We start from the raw sequence: 21,711 nt of genomic DNA, 5'->3' as shown, positions 1-21,711 counted from the left end.
TTAAAAAAATAAAGAAATTGTGTTGAGCGGAAGGGTGAAATTTTCTATCGGCCAAATTACCATTCTTTAATGGCTCAAGTCATTTTTAATACATCTAAAAGGAAAAGATATCACCAATATTGTGAATTTCTATTAATTTGTTTATTTTTAATATTTTTTCTTAACCTGTGTGACTGTTTATAGCCATCCCAGGGTTGTCAGGACCAGAGATTATTGTTTTTGTCCTTTTTTTTTTTTCATTTCGGGCAGAACATCTCCTTTTGTGGCATTTCCTCTTCATCCACCCGGCGACACGTCTTCCCCCGTCTCACACGCCGCAACGTGATTTGCTATTTTTGTATTTTCCTGAAGTGCTCGTGTCGACCGAAAGCTAAACCCGTGTTGCTCAATCGTGTCTTTCCTCACGGAAAAGGCGACGGCTTTATTCGGCGTGTGAGAAACCACCCGGTGTCTTGTTCTTTTACCCTCTGGCTGTGATGGATATTTTGCACAAGTTGTATTTATTTCCCGTTCCAGATGCGTCTGTCCTGAGGCGGCGCCCTGCCGGGTCCTGATTGGTGATGGAAATAAACTGGTTTTGAAATGAGCTTGATCTACGTGTGTTCATTCATTTTTTATCATCCATTCCTGCCCTCAGGGTCACGCTGGAAAAACATCCAATCACATCATATAACATACAAAAAAAAAAATTAAAAATAAAAAAAAAAATATATATATATTGTATTTTTTTTTTTTTTTTTTAAATTTTAATATTTTTAAATTTTATTTGGAGGTGAGGCAGGGAGAACTAACACAATGACGTCACAGTGCATCGAGAGCTATGTGTGTTTGTTTTTTTTTTTGTTTATTGGTCTAGAGTTAACTATGCTGATTCTCCGCAGGAAGCGAGAACCCCTCGGGGTCGGGTTGGAACGTTGGGGTAGGAAAATGAAAATGGCGTTAAAATCTCCGCAGACACGAACGTGATTCTTCAATCCAGGGTTTGGCGGGGGAGGAGAGGACTTAAAATGTTTCTCTTAAAAAAAAAAAAAAAAAAAGGAAGAAAAAAAAAAAAAAAAAAAATCACAGAGTCAGGTTTGGTTTGGTTGCGTGGCGGAGGGTAACAGTCAGAGGCACTAGTTTTAACCGGGCGTAGTGACGCCCTCGACGATGTTCCTCTCCTTTGGAGTATCGGAGGACAGAAAGCTCCCTCCCGTCCTCCGCCCTCTTTTTGTTTTTTTTTCTCTCCCCACAGACGTAGCGGACGATACACCCTCTCCGCGATCAATCTCCCACACATCCGCATAGATATTAAGAGTTTAAAGGTCCGGGTATTTACAGCGGTGGCGTAGAGGCGAGGGGGAAGCAGGTCGGTGACGCCCTCTCTCGATTAAATTGGCGAGGGGTGGGTGGGGGGGTGATTAGGCATTAGGGTGGATGAGTTGCGAGTCTTAATCCGTCCGCGTGTTGCGGTTTTAGCGGCCCGGTAGCAGCTTCACCGGGAAACCTGCGGCCGTCCCGGTGCTCCATGATAGCGCCCCCGCAGGGGCAGGACAGATGCGGGGTTTGGGGGGTGGTTGTTATGGTCGGGGTGTTTGGGACGGGGCAACTTGCTCATTCACAGGTCGTTGGGGTTCACGATGGTGAAGTCGGAGTCTTTGCTGTGGGTGGAGCCTTCGTCCGGGCTGGAGGAGCCGGAGGTCGCCCCCGCCGGCGTCGTGGTGGTGGTGGTGGTGGTGGCGGTCGCCATCAGGGGGTCGTGGAACGTCCCCGCCGCTCCTTCGGGCTCCATGCGCACCAGGCCGCGGCCGCGTCGGATGGGAGGCGTGCGCTCTGACGCCGCCATCCCGCCGCCTCCGCCCTCTGCGCCCGGCAGGTCGCCGTCCTGGGACACGAGGATGTAGTCCTCCCAGCTCTTGCCCTCTAGCCTGAGGGACGCCGACACCTGTGCACAGTTTAAGGTTTTGGCTGGACTTTGAAAGCATGTCTCATTCATATACACACACACATATATAAATGTATTTATTCTGAACACACACACACACATATATACCATAATTTCGGGACTATTTTGAGCCCATCTCGATATAAGCCACACCGGCTCAACCAGGGGTCGGCAACCCGTAACACCCAAAGAGCCATTTGGACCCGGTTTCCTCGGAATAGAAAACTCTGGGAGCCGCAATTACTTTTTGACGTCTAAAATAAAGGTACCACTGTATATGTTGCTTTTTATTACCTTTACACTTTGTATAAACAAGTGTGTAGTGAGTTGCTTCTGAAATTCACAAAGTATTACGGAGAAAATTACATTTTATTTATGTAATGGACTCATTTTGAGCTTTCAGAGCGTTTAGCGGAGCCTTGACCTGAATTTTTAAAATAAATCGGGAAAAAAATCACTGTGTCAGTAAGCAATAAAAAAATAAATATTTGCAAAATGTTTACATAAATATTTATTTTACCTGGTTTATGGGACTTCTGCTCCTGAACTTCAGCGCACAGCATCTGCAAATCGGGACTTTACCGGCTTCCGCGAGTGTGACGTTATTTTGAGCGGCGAAAAAAATAATAAATATAATTCTATTTAATATTTCAAGATCACAATAATCTTCCAACTTAGAACTAATAGTTAAAAAAAGGAATTAACACAAATGAAATACACTTCAAGTAAATATTTATCATTTATTTTCCCAAGCCACTCGGAGCCGCAGTGTAAAGACGAAAGAGCTGCTTGGGTTGCCGACCCCTGGGCTAAATCAATGTTAACCACTTTTAAGCTTTTTTTGGAGCCATGATGATGGCTAGCTTACTGACAAATAGCGTTATAAAAGGAGAACGCAGCGACGAACAACGTAAACAACGCGGAATAGCGTGCATGACTGCAGCTACGCTACAATGCCACTACGTGGAACGTTCGTTTGTTAGCCGCGGCGTCAAAATGAAAGAGCCGCGGGTTGCCGCCCCCTAGGCTAGCCGATCGCTATCTCAGGCTTCCTCCTGCGCGCTAAAACCGTCAAAAGTCGTCTTCTTCGGTGTCGGAGTTGAACGGACTCAGAATTTCTCTGTCATTTCATCGGTCCGATGTGACGAGGATAAATGTTTTAGTGGCACGAAGCTTGTTAGCCCCCTCCCAAAAAAAAAAAAAAAAGGTCGTATATTAGCCGCAGCGTTGTTTACGTGAAAAAAGTCACGGCTTATCGTCCGGAAATGACGGTATATATCTAAGTCTCAACCCTGTTCACGGAACCGAAGCTGCCCTAAAATCTGGAGCATTCAAATGAGCCAGCTGACATGCAGCACGCCTGAAGAATAACAATGGCTCTGAAAGCTGAGATGCTGAGTTATTTGTATGTGTGTGTGTGTGTGTGTGTGTGTGTTCGGCGTTTGAGAGTGGCCCAGAGGGTCTCCCCGCTGCAAACCTGCTGCTTGGTTGGGTGTGTCGACGGCCCCTCGTCCTCCTTCTCGTCGGCACTCCCACCGAGGTCGAGGTCGCCGGCGGGTCCCGGTGCCGTTTCGGCAGCGGCGGCGGCGGCGACGGCGTTGGAGTCGTAGTGATTGTCGGCGATGGTGATTTCCTCGTTCTCCTCGGCCTCAAGCTGGCTCTGGTTGAACCGCAGGGCACCCTTGAGGATGTCCTTGATCTGAAAGCGAGGAGAGGGTTTGACTCCGGGAAGCGCGAAGCCACCGGTGCACCTTTTCCAGCGCACTCACCTGTTTGAGCCCCGCCAGCGAGACCAGGACCTCGTCCTCTTTCTCCAACTGCTCCTGCAGGATGACTTCTTGGATGTTACCTGCGGAGGCGAGGGGGGGGGGGGGGGGGCGTTCACTCCACGAGGCGAATCGACACGGGGGGAAAAACACGCCGTCGGAACTCACAGATGTGGGTGTTCATCATCTTGGCGCAGTACTTGCTCATGGCTTCCAGGTTGTTGATCTGACCCTGGAGGAAGGACACCTGCGCCTCCAGGTCCTCCTCCTTGGTTGGGCGCGGGAGCAAAAACGCGTCAGCGAGGGGGAACTTAGAGCGGTGGTTCTTAACCTGGGTTCGATCGAACCCCAGGGGTTCGGCGGAGGTCAAGACACACATCGGTGATGACATCACTGGCCGCAGGTGATCACGCTACATAGCTCGGCCTATCCGTGCTGCGGGGATTTTGGCGCGCTCAGTTGTAGTAACTTGTGACTGTCGTGATGGTACGTCATGTGATTTCTTTCTTAATATTTTAATCCCTTCGTACTAATTATGTCGGGCAAAAAAAGAAAGCGGTCGGAAGAACACGTACAATAAGGATTCACATGTATGACGGAACGCGATTGGAATCGACGTCCTAACTGCGTGATTTGCAAAGACAAGATGAGCAATTCTAGTCCGGCACCGGCAAAACTAAGGGAAGGCTTCCTTCAGCTGCATGGAGATGGGAACTACAAGAACATAGCGCTTGCTGAATTCAAGGTGAAGGGAGCCAGATTCCATGAAAAGGCTACTCTGCCTGTTCTTTGTACCCATCAACGAAATGATCCTCCATCCAATAAAGAAGGGTTCGGTGAATGCGCATGTAAAACAGGTGGGGTTCAGTACCTCCAACAAGGTTAAGAACCACTGACTTAGAAGAAGAGGAGGCAGAGACGCCGGTGTCACTCACGCTCTCCTTCCGTCCCATGGTCTTGCTGTGGGACCGGGAGCGGCTGATGTTGAAGAAGGACTCCCGCTTGGTGGCGGAGAGGGGCGGCGACGAGGCGCCGGCGTCGCTTCCTGCGTGGGAGGCGGGGACCGGCGGCGAGGACGACGACGACTGACCCCGGCCCGCCGAGAGGCTTTCTATGCTGGGCGAGGAGCTGATATTCCTGCTTTGACCTGACAGCATAACAGAGAGGAGACATTGAGAAATCCTCCTGATTACACACACACACACACAGATATACAGGTGTGTGTGTGGGGGGGGTGTGTGTATGCATACGTATGAATAAACCTATGGATTTCGTTCTTTGATTTTGAATCAGTGTAAATCAGGGGTCGGCAACCTGCAACACCCAAAGAGCCATTTGGACCCAGTTTCCTCGGAAAAGAAAAAAAAATGGGAGCCGCAATTACTTTTTGACGTCTAAAATAAAGGTACCGCTGTATATATTGCTTTTTATTACCTTTACACTTTGCATAAACAAGTGTATAGTGTGTTGCTTCTGAAATTCACAAAGTATTACAGAGAAAATTGAATTTTATTTATTGTAATGAACTCATTTTGAACTTTCAGAGCGTTTAGCGGAGCCTTGACCTGAATTTTTAAAATAAATCGGGAAAAAAAATCACTGTGTCAGTAAACAGTAAAAAAATAAATATTTGCAAAATATCTTCATAAATATTTATTTTACCTGGTTTATGGGACTTCTGCTCCTGAACTTCTGCGCGCGGCATCTGCAAATCGGGACTTTACCGGCTTCCGCGAGTGGCGAAAAATAATAAATATAATCTTATTTAATATTTCAAGATCAGTCGATGGGTTGCCGACCCCTGGGCTAAATCAATGTAAACCACTTTTAACGTTTTTTGGAGCCATGATGATAGCTAGCTTATTGACAAATAGCGTTATAACAGGAGAACGCAGCGATGAACAACGTAAACAACGCGGAATAGCGTGCATGACTGCCGCTACGCTACAAAGCCACTACGTGGAACGTTCGTTCGTTAATGCATTTGCGGCCCAAGGCTTGTTCGCGGATCGAAATTTGATCGAAAACTCTGCTCGTAGGCCGATTTGTTCGTGATTCGGGGCGTTCGTAAAGCGGAAACAAAAATTATGCAGACGGTTCAATGGAGACCCCTTAATTGCAAAGATGCGTACATGAGATGGTCAATAAATCAATGTCTATATGACGGTGTGAATGCGTGAACATCTAATCGTAAATGAACAACTAAATTGTTCAAACACTTAATAAGTGAAAGACGACCGTCCGACGTCTCTCATACACAACTTGACGTCCAGAGAGGTTCCAAGTTTGATTTCTTTCAACCTTGTTGAAAGTTGTAAGAAGACAAATGTCGCCCTCTGCTGGCTGCAAGTCACCATCGCAGGGTTTAAAACTCATTTGGCGGGAATCGCTGAACGACTTAAACGACATTCCTTGACGGCAACTGAGATAAACGCATTGCAAATTGAGTGTGTATTGTTCTGCTGACCTCTGCTGAGCTGCACTGGCATGCTCTCCGACTTCAGCAGACGGTAGTGCTGATTTGGGCCGTGGCTCGCGGCCTGCGGCGGCACCTGGCCTGGCGGCGGCTCGGCCAGCGGGTGCGGCAAGGCCGGCGCTGGAGTTGATGCGGCGGCGGCGGCGGCGTGCACCTCGCTGTTGATGGGCGAGATAACGCCGGAGCCGCCCAACATGGCCGGCGCGATGAGTTTGCGGCCGAAGTTCAGCAAACTGCTGGAGACTTTGTTGATGTTGAGGGGAGCCGGCTTCGTACTGGAGCTGGAACGGCACGGCATGTTTCTTGGTACAAATTATAGTTATTTCATGAAAACTTCTGGATCACGTTTTGAAAAAACAGTTTCCAACTGCTGCAATTAATATTGTACTTGCCTAATAAACAGGACTGTCTCAGAAAATCAGATGAGATGAACTTTATTTATCCCGAAGGAAATTGTTGTGCCAGAGTTTCAAGTAAAAACATAACAATAATAGATAATAGTAGGAAGGAGGAAGAATAAGAAACACAAACTGTCTTAACCGTCAACTGTTAACTACAAAGATTTGAACATTCCCTGCAGAAGTAAATAGAAAAATAGAAGTAGAGAATTTAGGAAAAAGAGACACTAAAGTGAGGAGAAACCCGAGACAGCGCCAGAAGTCACAATATTGTGAAAATATTAAAGAATATTGTGATAAAGTTCTTTATCTTCTGTAATGCAATTACAAAAACAAAAATGTCATACATTGTGGATTCATTAGAAATCAACTGAAATATTTATTATTTTAATATTGCTGATTATGGCGTAAGAAAACTCAAAAATCCTATCTCAAACTATTAGAATATCATGAAAAAGTCATTTTGTTTTTTTTTAATTGCATTACAGAAGATAAAAGAACTTTATCACAATATTCTAATTTTTCCGAGACGGTCCTGTAAAGTGTAATGATTGTATTCAGGTTTTTAAAAATAAATCCCTGTTTAGTCCATTTGTTTTAATAAATAGAATACCTGCAAGACCAATTGGAAAAAAGAATGAGGAAAAAAAAAACAAAGAAAAATAAATACAATCAGACAAACAAGTTGCAGCACATAAATATTGTGTTTTACCGCGTCTTATTCATGAGGTCGGCTCCCCTGGTTTTGTAGTACTCCAAGTTCTGCTGGAATTGGTAGTTCACTGGCCGCGGGTTGTTCTTAAAATGAAAAAAAAAATAAATCAAAAACAAGCCAGGAAAAGCATTAAATGTTAGCAAAGTTATATGAATTCACGTTATATCGATGTAATAACACCGGGTGTGTGTGCGTTGAGTATGTAAGTCAAAAAAAAAAAAAAAAAAAAAATTCAGAAAACCTGCTCCCCGCCACTTTACCACGCACGCCGCAGGTATAGATGTTGATGGCGAGCGACGCGGCGGCACACCTGAGGACGGCGATGTCACTCTGGATCAGCGCCGCCGCTGATTCGGCTCCCGGGAAAGCAAAGCGGGACGGGGGAGAGGCGAGGGGGAGCCGAGTTTCTATTTCTATGTCTTCACTGATCGATATACATGGGGTTAGCGGGTATCAGATAATCTAATTTAATGCCACTTTCAACAAATTGAATGCCCATGTCCGACTGAAGATGCGTTAATTAATAATGTTGTCAATTATTTCGATCTGGAATAGATTTGGCACAGCGGCAGATATTGTATGTACACATGACCTTCTGAGTGATAATGAACTGCAGAATCACAAGGATTTAAAGTTGTGTATGACTATCAATGCATACTTATTTGTGTTTTATTTTTTAGTTTGGCCATAAGCGATAGCCAATGAAAAGGTTTGCCAATCACACTATTCCAGTCAAAATGATGAAATGTTTATAAAGCCTCATCAAAATAAATTGCAAATAATGGTTTTTCTCCCCATCGAGAGAATTTGATTTTTTAATGCATCTAGACGTTCAATTTCTGCTTTGTAATGCTATTTAAGGTCTTCATTTTTTCTCAATGTATTTAATCACTTTGAATGCTTTTTAATGACTTGCGGAAACCCTGTATACATGTCAATATATTACTTATAGATTTTTTTTTTTTTTTTTTGCTGGAATGATGCTACAGACCTATACATAACCCCCATGAATAAATAAATACACAAATTAAAAAGAAAAAAGAAAAATGCAACATGGTTGTAGACAGTGAGTAAATGAATGAATGATGCGTACAATTAAAACAAAAAAAAAAAAAAAATTTTTTACTGTACTGCACATACTACTCCAGCTGTTGTGAGCGATTCTATCCGTCTTATTTTCTCCTGAAATTTAGAAAACTGGATAATTTTCCGCCAATTTGAACACCTCGCCACGTTCCCACGCTGCAGCGAAACCGCGGCAGATTCGATTCAAACATGGCCGACGAAAGTGTACGTGTTTATGCTTGTGTGTGTGTGTGTGTGTGTTTTTTTTTTCCAGCCCTGCAGACCCTCTCTACCTTGGCGGGAAGCCGTGAAATGAATTCCCTGGCACAGCGGCGCCCTTGTTTAGAGGCCGGGGGGGCCGTAAAAGTGCAGAAAGGCGTAAACAAGATCAGTCAAAGATCAACATTTTCCATAACTTGCTCGAGCGTTTTCTCCCTTTTGCTGGGCGAGCACCCAAAGATTGACCAATCAGAAGGAAAGGGAGTTTTACTAGTGTCTCCATTGTTAAGTAAAGGTGGTAATCTGAGCTGTTTTAAATCAGTATTTTCCTAGCCTTGGGCTTACAATATCAAATGTGTTTGGTAAATCGTAAGTCTTTCAGTTTTTACGTTGACATAACACAATCGACAACCAATAGATGAGCTCCGACAAAAACCGGAAACCTGGCGGTCAAAACGATAGCATGTAGTCTTGTCAATAGATTCACTGTCTTTGTAAAAAATCTAATTTTGACTTAAAAGGAGTAAAAACTAGACGGGAGCAGGTGATGAGAAATCTTTTCGAAGTCGTAAAGGATAGCGTTACTTACTTTGGGATCCCGCAGGAACAGGGCCTTCTGCAGGAGAGCATTGATGTCTCCGATCGGGGGATAGTGCATTAGCAGCCCGAGGCAGGTCTGGAAATTACTTGCGATGACTTTAAAATAAATGAATAAATATTTAAAAAAAAAAAGCATTGTCAAGTGTAATGATCTATATTAGCATGTTTAAAAAGTTTTTTTTTTTTTTTTTGTGACTTGCGAACAGGAATATCCCAAAAATAAAAAAATCCCCCCCCCCAAAAAAACATTGATGCGTGTCGTTACTGTTAGCATAACATAAAAAGATCGTTTTCAATTCAAGGTAGGTTTATGAAATCACATGGTGTGGAGAAAACACATTTATGGGATGATATGTCGTGAGCGGAGCGTACGGGCGTCCCGGATGTAGAGCAGCATGGCCACGAAGACGTAGTCGACAAGGTCGAGGGTGATGCTGTCGGCGAACAGCGCGTCCCAGACGACCAGCAGGTCCTGGAGGGAGAACTCGCGGCCGAACAGCAAACGCACCCACCGGCTGAAAAGACGCAGGGAAATGCGATCGGTCCGCGGATCGGGGGGGGCGGGGGGGGTTCGAAAGGGTTTCTCGTGGAGTGACTGACATGCCGTAAATCTGCGGGGCGATTTCCAGCCGGTTTAGGTGCATGTGCAGCTCCACGTCGTGCTTCTTCACCAGCTGGTCCTGGATGCGGTTCACTTTGGTCACGATGGCGACCGACGGCCCCGAGTCCTGGGGCCGGGCGAACGGGATGCTCGTTAGCATCTCTTCTTTACCCTAAAGGGCGAGGTTAAAAAAAAAAAAAGAGGGCCAATGACTCACTGGCAAGCTGACTAAGCGCCGCGTGAGTGGCGACCATTTACCGTTAGCCATGTCTGTCTTAAAGAAACCTTCAAAATGACTCCATAAACAGCTTGTGAATGAGGGGGTGATTGGTAAGATGCACTGTAGCTTTCTATACAACACATGAGTAAGTTTGTCTAAAAATGATTTTTGAGAGGGTGCGCGATAGATCGATAGGTTCGGTAATGTTGATCGATAGCATCCATCCTCCTTCCGGCACTTGCCGGTTGACTGAAATACAAGGCGGCCGGTTTAAAATCTGTGTTTTTTCCTCGCTCACGAGTTAGCACATGTGCGGACAGAGGCAAGTTCCAACGAGCTAACTAGCAAGTTAGCCTTCCAAATGATTTCTTTTAAGGAATGGGAGCCGAGTCAAGTCAAGTATGAAACCTGAAAACCTAGCAAAGGAAATCTTCAGATCTTTGTAGTTAAGACCTTAAAACAGTTAAGACAATTTATATTTCATTGTATTTCTTATTCTTCCTCCTTCCTACTATTATCTATTACTGTTATGTTTTTGCTTGAAACTCTGGCACAACAATTTCCTTCGGGATAAATAAAGTTGTTCTCATTCTCATAACCCTCCCACGCGCAACAGGGGGAAGACTTTTTTGTCCACAAAGTCACATTGAAAGTGTGTTTTGCTACCGTTGCTCTTCCCAAGAAGGGAAATGTGGAGCGACATGTTCATATAAACTAGGACATGAATTTCCCTCCGAAATGTCATTTTTCTAAGGATTGTGCAGCTCTGGCTTCCGATCAGTGCAAGTCATCGCAGTAAGGAAGGGAACAAAATGGACTCCTAGTTATGCAAGATGCATACACATATATTGTGTTAGGTATACCCAGAATATATTTAAATTAATATATATTCTGCAATTTTAGTGCAGGTAGATCATTATTTTAATTGAAAAGTTACAATAGTATGACTATTCGTGGCCCTGGCTGATGACCCCGTGGTGAGAAGCGATATAGGGAATGAATGAATGGTGGAGCGGTGCAAACACCAACAGAGCGGTGCATTCTGAAAACAGGATGTGAGTATTTAACACTAGAATCTAATGTGCTTTTTGACATATTTAGCCACCACTTTTTCACCATCACAGTGGCGAGACCAGCGATGATGTATGGACTAGAAACTGTTCCAATGACCAAAAGACAGCAGGCAGAACTAGAGGTCGCACAGATGAAGATGTTGAGGTTCTCTTTGGAAGTGACCAGGATGGAGAGGATCAGGAATGAGTCTATCAGAGGAACAGCACGTGTTAGATGTTTTGGAGAGAAGGTCAGAGAAGCCAGACTGAGATGGTTGGGTCATGGACAGAGGAGGGATAATCAATATATTGGTAGACGGATGCTGGAATTGGAGCTGCCAGGCAAGAGGTCTGGAGGAAGACCAAAGAGAAGATTTATGGACGTAGTGAGAGAAGATATGAAGGCAGTTGGTGTGAGAGAGGAGGATACAGAGAATAGGGTTAGATGGAGAAAGTTGACTCGCTGTGGCGACACCTGACGGTAAAACCCGAAAGGAGAAGAAGAAGAATGTTTGTGTACGTCTTTGTCAAAAAAAAAAAATAATAAATATCACTAACCCGAGCTTACTGTTCTGTATATTTCCTGTGCATCTTGTATTTGCAAGTGTTATTTGCAGTCCTTATGTCCTCTATTGTAAGTCGCTTTGGATAAAAGCGTCTGCCAAATGTAATGTAATGTAAAAGAAGCCACCACTTTTTCTAATGGCCACTAGGGGGAGCGCCGCTATTTGCACCAAAAATGGTAACATTATATCATGTTAACATTTAAGCGTTTACACGCCTTAAAAGCTCTACACAACATTCACCTGTTCGTAAACGGCAGAGCTCTGCTGTTCGATGCACTGACCAGGATATTGGGAGGTTCAGCGTGAGATAATACAGATATAAACAGATAAACCGTAAATAAATGAAACTCCATCTCCACGAAACCCACCTTCCTCACTTCCCGCTCGTAGCTGGAGAACCACGGCTCGGCTGTGTCCATCAGCTGCGAGAACAAGGCGCTACGGACACACACACACACAGGTCTTCTCCAATCCTAAAACTCCAATTGATAGTCCCCGATCGAGCGGAGAGAGAGGGGGGCGTGTACTCACTAGGCGTCGTGTTCAAGGTAGAGCGGATTCAGCAGACATTTCATCTCCTCACTGCGGGAAGACAGACAGACAAGGGTTGAATTCCGCCGGTGGCGACTCGGGTTCGGATGACGACTTTTGACGGCGAGGGCACTGACCTGGGGCTCGCCGTCTCGCTGGCGTGCTGGAAGGCTTGATGGTCACAGTGCAGGACGAACACTATCGGCGCCAGCAACTCGTGCATCCCCTTCAGGAGACGCCGGGACGAACGTAACAACAACAACAACAACAACAACAAAAAAAAAAAAAATTTGGCTCATTTCATGGTCTGCGCCGTCGTAATAGTGATGCACGAGGTTGCTAATCCGCACTGACGGGTTTAATTCAGATGTCGTTAGCCGCCGCCCGGCCGCGTGTCACTTCCAGTTTGAGATGAAAAAAAAAAAAAGAGCTCCGCTCGCCGTCTATGATGCGTTCACTGACTCCGGTGATTAGGTTATGGAGGCAATTTGTTCTTCCGAGAGGTTGCTGGAAAGCTCACGCACGCACTGCACGCTACTTTTACACGCCGCTTTCTGGGCAGAGCTATTATGTTGTCATGGCGGTAAAGCTCGTGACACCGCCGCCGGACGATAACCGCCCTCGCGTTTGAAAACTCGCCCGAAATATCGCTGAGCGTCACCCGGATGGTACCTGCTTGTACAGCAGCTGTTCGTTTTCCCTGGCGTAACAGAAGAGAATGTCGGTCAGTTTCGTCCTCACGTCCTCGTCCTGGAAGTAACGGATCTCTGGAAACCTTTAAAAAAAAAAAAAAAAGGGATTTGGGAGTCAATTTGCACAAACGACACTTTTTTTTTCAGCAGATGGAAAAAAAAAACAAAAAACGGGGCACCAACGTTCTCAACACATCTTGCTTGATCATCCCCTTGAGCTCTTTATCCTGGAAAAACTTGTTCCACAGGCTCTGGGAGGGAGAAAGGGAAGAACAAAAATAAACAGGATAAGGGCGCTTTTGAAAAAAGATATATAGCCTAAAGAAGGATGGACGTTCTATTATACATTAATGAAGCAGAAATTGAAATGCTGAGGTAAAAGAAACAAACCAAATCAGTCATTATTCGGCCATAAACGTATTGGATGTATTATTATAAAGTTTGCTGACTTCCACTGTCTGGTTGGTATAAAAAAAAAAAAAGGACATTAAAACGCGTTTACATTAAGATACGTTTCAACGTTTTACTAATTGCTTAGCTCGACACTTTATGATTGCTCCCGAATGAATCGCTGAAATAATCACCGCAAAACAAAAACAGCCCGCCGGGAATATATATTAAAAGTCCTATTCCGTATGCAAATATGTCGGAAATTTGATTGACAGGTGGAAATATGTAGAGTGAAGCGGCGTGTGCAAAACAAACACAGTGCAGATTAGCCCTTATCCATTTTACATAACGTGCTTCCCCTGCCCCCCTTCAACCTGACGTGAACCGCACACGAAATTCTGACATTAAACCATGAACCGCCGGGACTTTTGTGCACCGATGGCTTGTTTTATTATATAATAATCCATAAATGAAAAAAATCAAAAATCAAAAACACGCTCACCCCTTCATCTTGGGAGAGCGGATTGTTGACCACCAGGTCCTGCTGGCCGGCCGCTTTGCGCGGGTTTGTGATGTGCTGTGCGAAAAGAAGGTAAAAACAATTTTATTTTTTTCAGGCCAGATTATCAAGATTATCCTTGAGTGGCGGTGGAAAAAGAAAAAAAAAAAAAAATTCAAAATAGTCATTTACTACTATGTGTTAAAATCATGGCAAAATGTATGATACTTGCTTAAAATAATTCTTCGAACAGGGATGAATATATTGCTGTCTTTTTTACAAAACAGATAAATAATCAATAATAAGTTGCGACACCCACCGTTTCCTTGATCTTCTCATACTGGCCCCGCAGCTCTTCTGTCTTGCTGATCCACTGGTCCTTGTCTTCAGGCAGAGCCTCCAAATACAACTGTGGATGCCGCAAAAAAATTAGCCGCAATTAGCCGCAAAAAAACAAAACAATCGGCCGATATGGAAAAAAAAAAAAAAAAACTTCGGCGGGGTGTCGCACTTTCACTTCAAAAATTCGCGAAAAGAAATCAACCAATTCACCGCAATCGTGACACATGACGATCTGATATATGGTTATAATAACAGTATGCGTTCGATCCACTGGTTGTGGAAAAAGTTCAAATATGAACGCCCAACGCTAACCTTCCAGCAGACGCTCCTAAAGCGGCTGCTTCTCAGTCGACCATTGATTCCCGCCTGCCGGATCCTGGCCAGGTAGTTACTGTTGATGAACAGGTCGTCCCATTCTTTCCTGCCAGGGAGAAGAAATGCGCGGGCGTCGTTTGTTAGGGGTTATCAACGCGCGAGGACGAAAAACCGGGGGGCGTCGTGAACACTCACCTGTACGACAGGAAGGTGGACTGGGGCTGAGAGTGCGCGCCACCGTCAAGAGAACCGCCTGTTGAAGCGAAAACAAACGCGCAGAGGGGGTCGGGAACGTCAATCCTGAATTGCTTCTCAAAAAGTCTTTCGATAACAATAGTCGAAAAGCGTCCGAATAACTTGAAGGGGAAGTTGTTCGTTTTTTTGGTGGGGGAGTGGGGTAAAAGGGCCGGGGGTGAGCAGAGGGATGACACACAATAAGGCCTATATTGCTCATAATAATTCTAATTTGGCCCCGCAGGTGAACGCGCAGATGAGTCAGAAAGGCTGTCTATCAACATTAATTACAGGGGCGGGGAAGGTGGATCACTCCACAGGGACGCTCGGTATGAATATTCATCAGCCGCATCACGCGTAAATGTAAAAACACACACACGCACAAAAAGCCCGCCAGCCATACCCATGACTCACACACCCTCTTAGCTCAGATGTGTACTTAAGAGTCAAAATGACCCGGAGTGGACGGTGAATCTGGTCAAAAAGGATTCATTTTTAGTGTTGAAAATCGTCCAAATTGAGGGGGTTCTTTAAATATTAGCCATTTTACAGATCAACATTGGAGTAGATGATCACTTCCTTCTCCAAAAAGGGGCCCAGTAGGATTTATTTCAGGATGTCTGACACAAGCCGCTCAGCGTTGAGGCCACAGCTTACGTGGTGATCTTCTCTTTTACCTTTTTGGGCTGCTCCCTTCAGAGCGTCGCCCCAGCCTCCGTCCAACCCTCTCCTTTCACTAATCCCTCTCCCAAGGAGGACCTCAACTTCTGTTCCTCAGACAGCGCCATCCTAAGTACTGAAAATCCTCCATCTTTTCAATCTCCACTTCCTGTATCCTCCACCCTGCATTCTGTCTTGCTACGTCTGACCTCCATTCCTCCAAGCCACCATAGATCACGACGTCATCTGCAGACATCTATCATAGTACATGGAGATTCCCAACTAACCTTCCAATCACCAGAACGGTCCTTTAAATCCAGTTGTTGACTAAACTAAACCTTGCGGATGACAGAAACGTCTTTGCGTCTTGACTGTTTTTTAATGTTTTTTTTAATCTTAATGTCTTGTTGTACAAAATTTCAATGTCTTATTCAAATCGATATACAGTAGTAATTCTTATTTTTTTCGACGTCTTCTCGCCGTTGCAACCGGACTGAAGAAACCTCTCGACTGGGGGCTGAAACAACGTCAAGTAAAGAAATTCAATTCTAGTTGCCTTGACGGGAATTCGTAGCGACCATTGAGATCCTCCACAAACAACAAATCAATCGAGGCCTGACGGGGAAGACATTTGCAACAGAAACGGACGAGTTTGGATAGGATTCCAATGAAAAACAAACACGTGTGAGCGGGAAATATGCAACAAAGCGGGGAGCGTTTACCGGGGGACGACGTACTACAGCGATTCCTGTTGGTATCCTTGAGCGGGTCGAACCCGGTCTCCTGCTGCTCGTCCGTCTGGAGCGGGTGGCGGGTCTCGAAGTTTGGGTGCTGCATGGCCCAGGCCCAGCCTGACCTGCGGATCACCATCAGGCGAACGTGATAAACAAGAGGGTTACCGGTCCAACTTAAGATTTTTTTAAATACTGTATTTCTAAGCTGACTGCTTACTGTCACAGCCTTGTTACTTCTCGGCCAACACTCAGAGGGAACGGTGGTCTCTGTGAGAACAGAAGCGAAAAATGTCAACTTTTACCTGGAGTTAGCGTAAGTAAAACGAGCATTACTTATATTAAAAAAAAAAAAAAAAAAAAAAAAAAGTATTTTTGCAATCAAAAAAGTTGAAGGGTCAGAAAGGAGGATGATTCCACCTTTTTCTAAACCTATCATTGTAATATTTCCAATCTTCATGTTTTCTATGCCTATCATTATTGTTATTGATTGTATTTGCGCAGACACTTTTTGCACTAATGATTAACAGTGATCACTATTGAGCGATCATTATTCAGCGTCCGAGACATAGCAATTATTCACCTTAACATAATTTAGACGCATGTGTATGTATGTCATGTGTTTGTTTTTGTTTTTTAAACAATTAAAACCGCTGCTTATGGGGAAGAATATGAGAAATTTAGAGGGCTGGAGCCGCCCGATGTCCCGTCAACATCGCCATGATACATTAAAACCTACACTGCAATGCTAATTGGTCCATTAAGCACAAAATGAATTCATTAATTGAATATATTGATGTGAACAATCTGTCCTTTGCACCATACAGGGACAGAGTGGAACGCCTCTTCAGTTATTTGTGAATTGTGAAAGTGCAAGGAAAAGTCAGCGTCCATAAATATAAATACAGAGATTTCTTTGTTAGGAAGTAACAGAGAAGGTCAGGAAGATGATTAATTGATTCATTCATTATCTGTCCTGCTTACAGAGACAAATAACATGTTAGCCTTGTACGCGGTTGCACAAATTAACAAAAGGTTTTTTATGAAGGATCAGAGAAGTGGGGAAAACGAAGACCTTTAGCAGACACTGCCTGGATAGGAGCAGTGAAACAGTATGAGTGAGTGTGTTTGTGAGAGTAATAGGGATGATTGTTTGGAACCAGCGCGTCGCTGCAACAGCTCGAAATGGAAAACTTGTTGTCTGGTTTAAAATGGAAAAACAGCAACAAGAAATAAACAGCATCGAGTTCGCCAGCTCCTCTTTTGTCGTGCTCAACTTTTTTTTAAACTAACTCAGCCAGCAGTCTTAATCCGGCTTCGGATTATTCCTGGGTTCATGAACGCGGCTGGCCTGAAAAGGCACGCTCAATCACTTTATTAATTGGGAAAATAACGGAGCGAAGGAATCTCTTAAACCTATTAAGCACGATGATGGAGGGGGGGCTATGATGCCCTCAAAATAAAAGAAATAAAAAAAGATATATGCATAATGAATGCGCCAATTTTTTTTTTTTTCAGGAAACATCTGTTCTTGCTTCAAGTTCTCCCCTCTTTTCGCTCAGAAGAGCATCGATTTGCATTGTTGCTTTAGTGCAACATGAATGGTTATGATGTCATCTTACTTTAAAGTCTCCATGCACGCACACACACACGCACACACACACACACACACACACACACACACACACACACACACACAGGATAGATCAGTATTTGGCAGTGTGTCAGAAGATATTTTGAGGCAGCCCCCCCCCGTGCAGCGTCTCAAATGCACTGTGTTTTGTCTTCTTCTTTCCAAAAATAAAAATTAAAATGAATAGATAACTAGACTATTCTGAGCTTAATTCTTTAATAACATTTTTTCTTTTTCATTTTTTTTTTTTGTCACTTTTGCAGAGAGAGCGAGTCACCAGTGCGGAAGCGCTGAGGGTTTATGGAGGAGATGTGAGAGCTATTACGAATTTTTACTTTATATAGTTGAACCTCGGCTTGCTAACGCCCCTAATTACAAAAAAAAAAATTAGGGAGAAAACCGATGGGCTTTCACTGTCGTGGCGTTGTAGCGTAGCAGCTGTCATGCATGCTACTCCATGTTGTTTACATCTTCATTGCTTTGCTCTCCTGTTATAATGCTTTTTTTCAGTAAGCTAGCCCTTATTATGGCTCCCAAAAAGGTTAAAAGTGCCAGAGCTAGTGGAGTTAAGTCGAAGGTCAGATTTTCAGTCAATCTGAAGACGGAAATAACAGCTAAATGTGAGCGCAGTGTTGGTGTTGCAGATCTCGAAAAGCGCTACAACACGGCTAAGTCAACCATCTGTACAATCCTGACGAACAAAGATGTGCTAAAGACGGCTGCTGTGGCTAAAGGGGCGACTATGTTAACGAAGCAAAGGTGTCAGGTCTTAGAAGAAATAGAAAAGTGATTGTTAGCTTGGATTAATGAAAGACAGCTAACAGGTGATAGCCTTAGCGAGAGTCTCATATGCGAGAAGGCTTTACTTTTGTTGATTTAGCGAAGGAAGCGCCAAGTACAAGTGTTGGCAAGAAGAGAAAGAACAGCAGAAACACAATAATAATTAATCATCTTTGATTCCTTTCTGCTTTTTGCCAAAAATAAACCCATAAAAAAAGTTTTAAAAGTTTAAAAAAAAAAAAAAAGGCAGTATGTTTTTCAGAGATGGAGAACAGATCAGTTGGGTTTACATTGACTTCACTGGGAAACATTGATTCATTAGCAAACGTTTTAGTTCACGAATTGAGACAAAGAACGAATCAAATTCGTAAGCCGAATTTCTACTGTACTTTTGTGACCCTATCTGGAGGTGTGTGAGTTAGAGGGGACCCGATTGTAATGGTGAGGCTACAAGGAGCGGAGATAAAGAAGGCGCAGGATTATAAGTACTTCAGGTCAACGGTCCAGAGCAATGGAGAGTGTGGAGAATTGGTGAAGAAACGTTCAGCAGGCTGGAACGGGGTGGAGAAAAGTGTCAGGGGTCATGGGTGATAAAAGAGTTATCAGTCAGATGGAAAGGAAAGGTTTACAAGACAGCGGCGAGGAACAGCGGTGCTGTGCAGTTTAAGGACGTTGACGAAAAGACTAGAAGCAGAGCTGGAGGTCGCGGAGATGAAGATGCTGAAGCCGAGGAGAAGAATTATGGGAGAGGACTTGTGTGGGAGAAGAGATACAGAGATGGAAGAGGTTGATTCAGTGTGGCGAAACCTGAAGGGAGCAGCCGAAAGGAAAAGAAGACTTGTGTGACACGGCGTTCACCGGGGGACGGCCAAGAAAGAACTTCCTTCCCATGCACGTGACATTTGAATCTAAAGATGGATGAGAACGTTTTTAAAAAGTTGAAGTCTAAGTCCTTTCGGAAGCCTTGCCAAGGCACACCCTTTTTCACTCTGATCGACTCAAGGTTTCCATAAATATCCCCGCATCCCGACCTGAAATGAGATTTACCCCCCCACACACACACAACCCCGGTATGTGGATTAATGCTGCATCACATTCTTCTGCGTCATGAGTGTTTTTGACTTGCTTTCCCTCTCTCTGATCAGCTGATCACGAGCAGAGCGGAGATGTGCACTCGCCAAAGCTATGTTGAAAAGAAAAAAAAAAATAAAAAAAATTGATTTCACTTCAACTTCTTCGACGCGTCAGGGCAAATTACCGGGGGAAATTAAAAAAAAAAAAACAGATGTCTAAAGGCCGCGTGTTTATGTTGATGCCATAGAAAAACACAAAGAGAACCCTCAGTCTATTGCAAGCTCGCTGGTGGAAAAAGCACAAAGGCTAAGCTATTCTGAAAGTAAAGCCTGATTAGCCAACTGTATTGAATTCTTTTGCTGAAGGGCCCACGGTGTTCTTTAGAGACATCCTGAATTTTAACACCGCGGCTCTTTCGGGACATGGTCTTCGGGTCACGGCCGAGGGACTTTGCATATCTCCGACGCGGGTCTAAAAGGAAAAAAAAAAAAAAAAAAAAAGGAGAAAAAACCCTGATGCAAGCTAAAAATCAAGAAACGGGAAACACGCGCCGGTGTTAGTGTCTGTAAATGCCTCGCTCGGCGGATCTCTGAAGTCAGAGCCGCAGGACACCTCGGGGGGGGAGGCAAGCACTAAGCGAACTCACATGTCTTTACTTCGATACAAAGAAAAGGCCCTGAGAGCCTTTCCAGTCACATGCGCTGCCAAAGACTGAAGATGTGTGTGTGGGACTTGAACCTCGGCCAGTGGCTTAAACCTGAGACATCGGCTGGAGACGGATGTGTGTGTGGAGAGATGCAAAGAGGGGATGGATATAGGAATATATGGGGGCGGCGGGGCGATTAATAAAACAAATAAACAAATGAATGACTAATACATGTAAATATGTGAGATTTTTTTTAAATGAACAAACTAATATTTAGTTTTGAACTGCTCCACGTATAACGCCAGGTGCATTAAAAAAAAGTTTACTGTACACAGTATTCAATCAATTTGTTGAAGCAAATATCAAGACGTTCCGCTTTTTATCACCTGTTTAAGGCCACATGTTCGGTGCGTTGGGAGACCGTTCTTTCATAACCAATCACGACACTAAACACATATAATCTCTTACATATTAACTCAAAATGGCTATAGGTATACCAGTACGATTGGGATCCGAACAGAAAAACTAGTCATCTATTGACATGATAAGGTTTTGGAGGAAAACACACAGCGGTGGCCGGTATCGGGGCTTCAGAACATTGCGACAATAGCGAGCCACTGTCCACTGAAACTATGGGACAGTTGGCTTTTTCTCATTGGGGGTGAAACGATGCAAAGCAGTCCTTGTTTATTCCCCCCCCAAAAAAAGGGTCCCTGAACGTCACGCTGTGGGTTTATGGAAATCCCAACCGGATGTCCCTATATGTGGACATCACTTTTCTCAAACACTACATCATGTAAAAAGATCTAGCTCAATTCTTTAAAGTATAAATATACTTCTCAGGTGTCAATAAGCCAAAATAGCAACTGAATACCCCATAGCTTGGGTCTCTGGAGGTTCCAACTGAACAGGTAGCGTTGCAGTCCTTGAACGAATCGCTTGATGTGACGGACCGTATGGAACTGAACCCGACGAAAGTGCCGTGACGAAATCCAACTGTCTCCAGAGCCCAAGGCGGTGTTCCCGAAGCCCCGACGGCACATTCGACACGGGGGGGCGAGGGTGTCCGGGGACAGCGACGACTTCCTCGGAAAAGCCGCCCAGTACAAACGGGCTTGTGTTAGCTAAGAATGCTAAAAAGGCGTACGGGCCCGGCCGGACGATGCTGTAGAACAACGAAGGACGTGACTAAAGAGAGTGAAGGGAGACAAGTATAGCAAGCTAATATGACGTTAGCATGACTATTAGCAATTTGTAGCAAGGCCTGCTATTACTTCCGTCTTGGGCAGAGATTGCCACGGCAAAGTCGCAACGCACTTTTTACCCCCCCCCCCCCCGCACTCCTCTTTCCCCTTCACGCTTCGAATACTCACACGCGTGAACAAAGCGGTGCGGTAATCCATACACGGCGTTATCTTCAGAACCCCGTTCCTATCACGCACAGGTCCTCATTCTGTCGTTGCGGGCGGCTGGTCATTTGTAAACAGTGGCGGGTCAGGCGGAAGTGCGGAGGACCAGCTGACTGGTCACGTGACGCGAGCGCTGAGGTCATCGGTGCAGCAGGTGGCCCCTCGAACACCGC

At 44.6% G+C, this 21,711-nt stretch overlaps 1 protein-coding gene across 2 annotated transcripts; it reads right to left on the bottom strand.

Moving 5' to 3' along the window:
• Nucleotides 1-35: 35 nt before the first annotated feature.
• On the bottom strand, nt 36-21,640 carry tbc1d5 (TBC1 domain family, member 5). 2 transcript variants are annotated; one of them, XM_086171793.1, is made up of 22 exons: nt 21,503-21,640; nt 16,217-16,266; nt 15,988-16,121; nt 14,567-14,624; nt 14,369-14,477; nt 14,034-14,123; nt 13,718-13,792; nt 13,009-13,076; nt 12,806-12,908; nt 12,271-12,359; nt 12,134-12,184; nt 11,971-12,040; nt 9,764-9,936; nt 9,536-9,678; nt 9,153-9,259; nt 7,277-7,362; nt 6,158-6,447; nt 4,626-4,837; nt 3,859-3,958; nt 3,694-3,773; nt 3,402-3,623; nt 36-1,924 (listed from the first exon to the last, which is right to left on the bottom strand). In XM_086171793.1, exons 3-22 carry the CDS (start codon nt 16,100-16,102, stop codon nt 1,598-1,600), a joined length of 2,568 nt encoding a protein of 855 aa, XP_086027919.1. In that variant the 5' UTR covers nt 16,103-16,121; nt 16,217-16,266; nt 21,503-21,640; the 3' UTR covers nt 36-1,597. The 2 variants fall into 2 exon arrangements, with proteins under 2 accessions (XP_086027919.1, XP_086027920.1); XM_086171794.1 differs by lacking the exon at nt 21,503-21,640 and adding an exon at nt 19,826-19,892.
• Between the last annotated feature and the right edge of the window lie 71 nt (nt 21,641-21,711).

The sequence above is a fragment of the Fistularia commersonii genome, chromosome 24, assembly GCF_037954325.1.
Source record: "Fistularia commersonii isolate RoL2024-O1a breed Wild chromosome 24, RoL_Fcom_v1.0, whole genome shotgun sequence".
Lineage (NCBI taxonomy): Eukaryota > Metazoa > Chordata > Actinopteri > Syngnathiformes > Fistulariidae > Fistularia > Fistularia commersonii.
The sequence above is the reverse complement of the archived record's forward strand: the minus strand, read 5'-3'. Positions and strand labels throughout refer to the sequence as shown.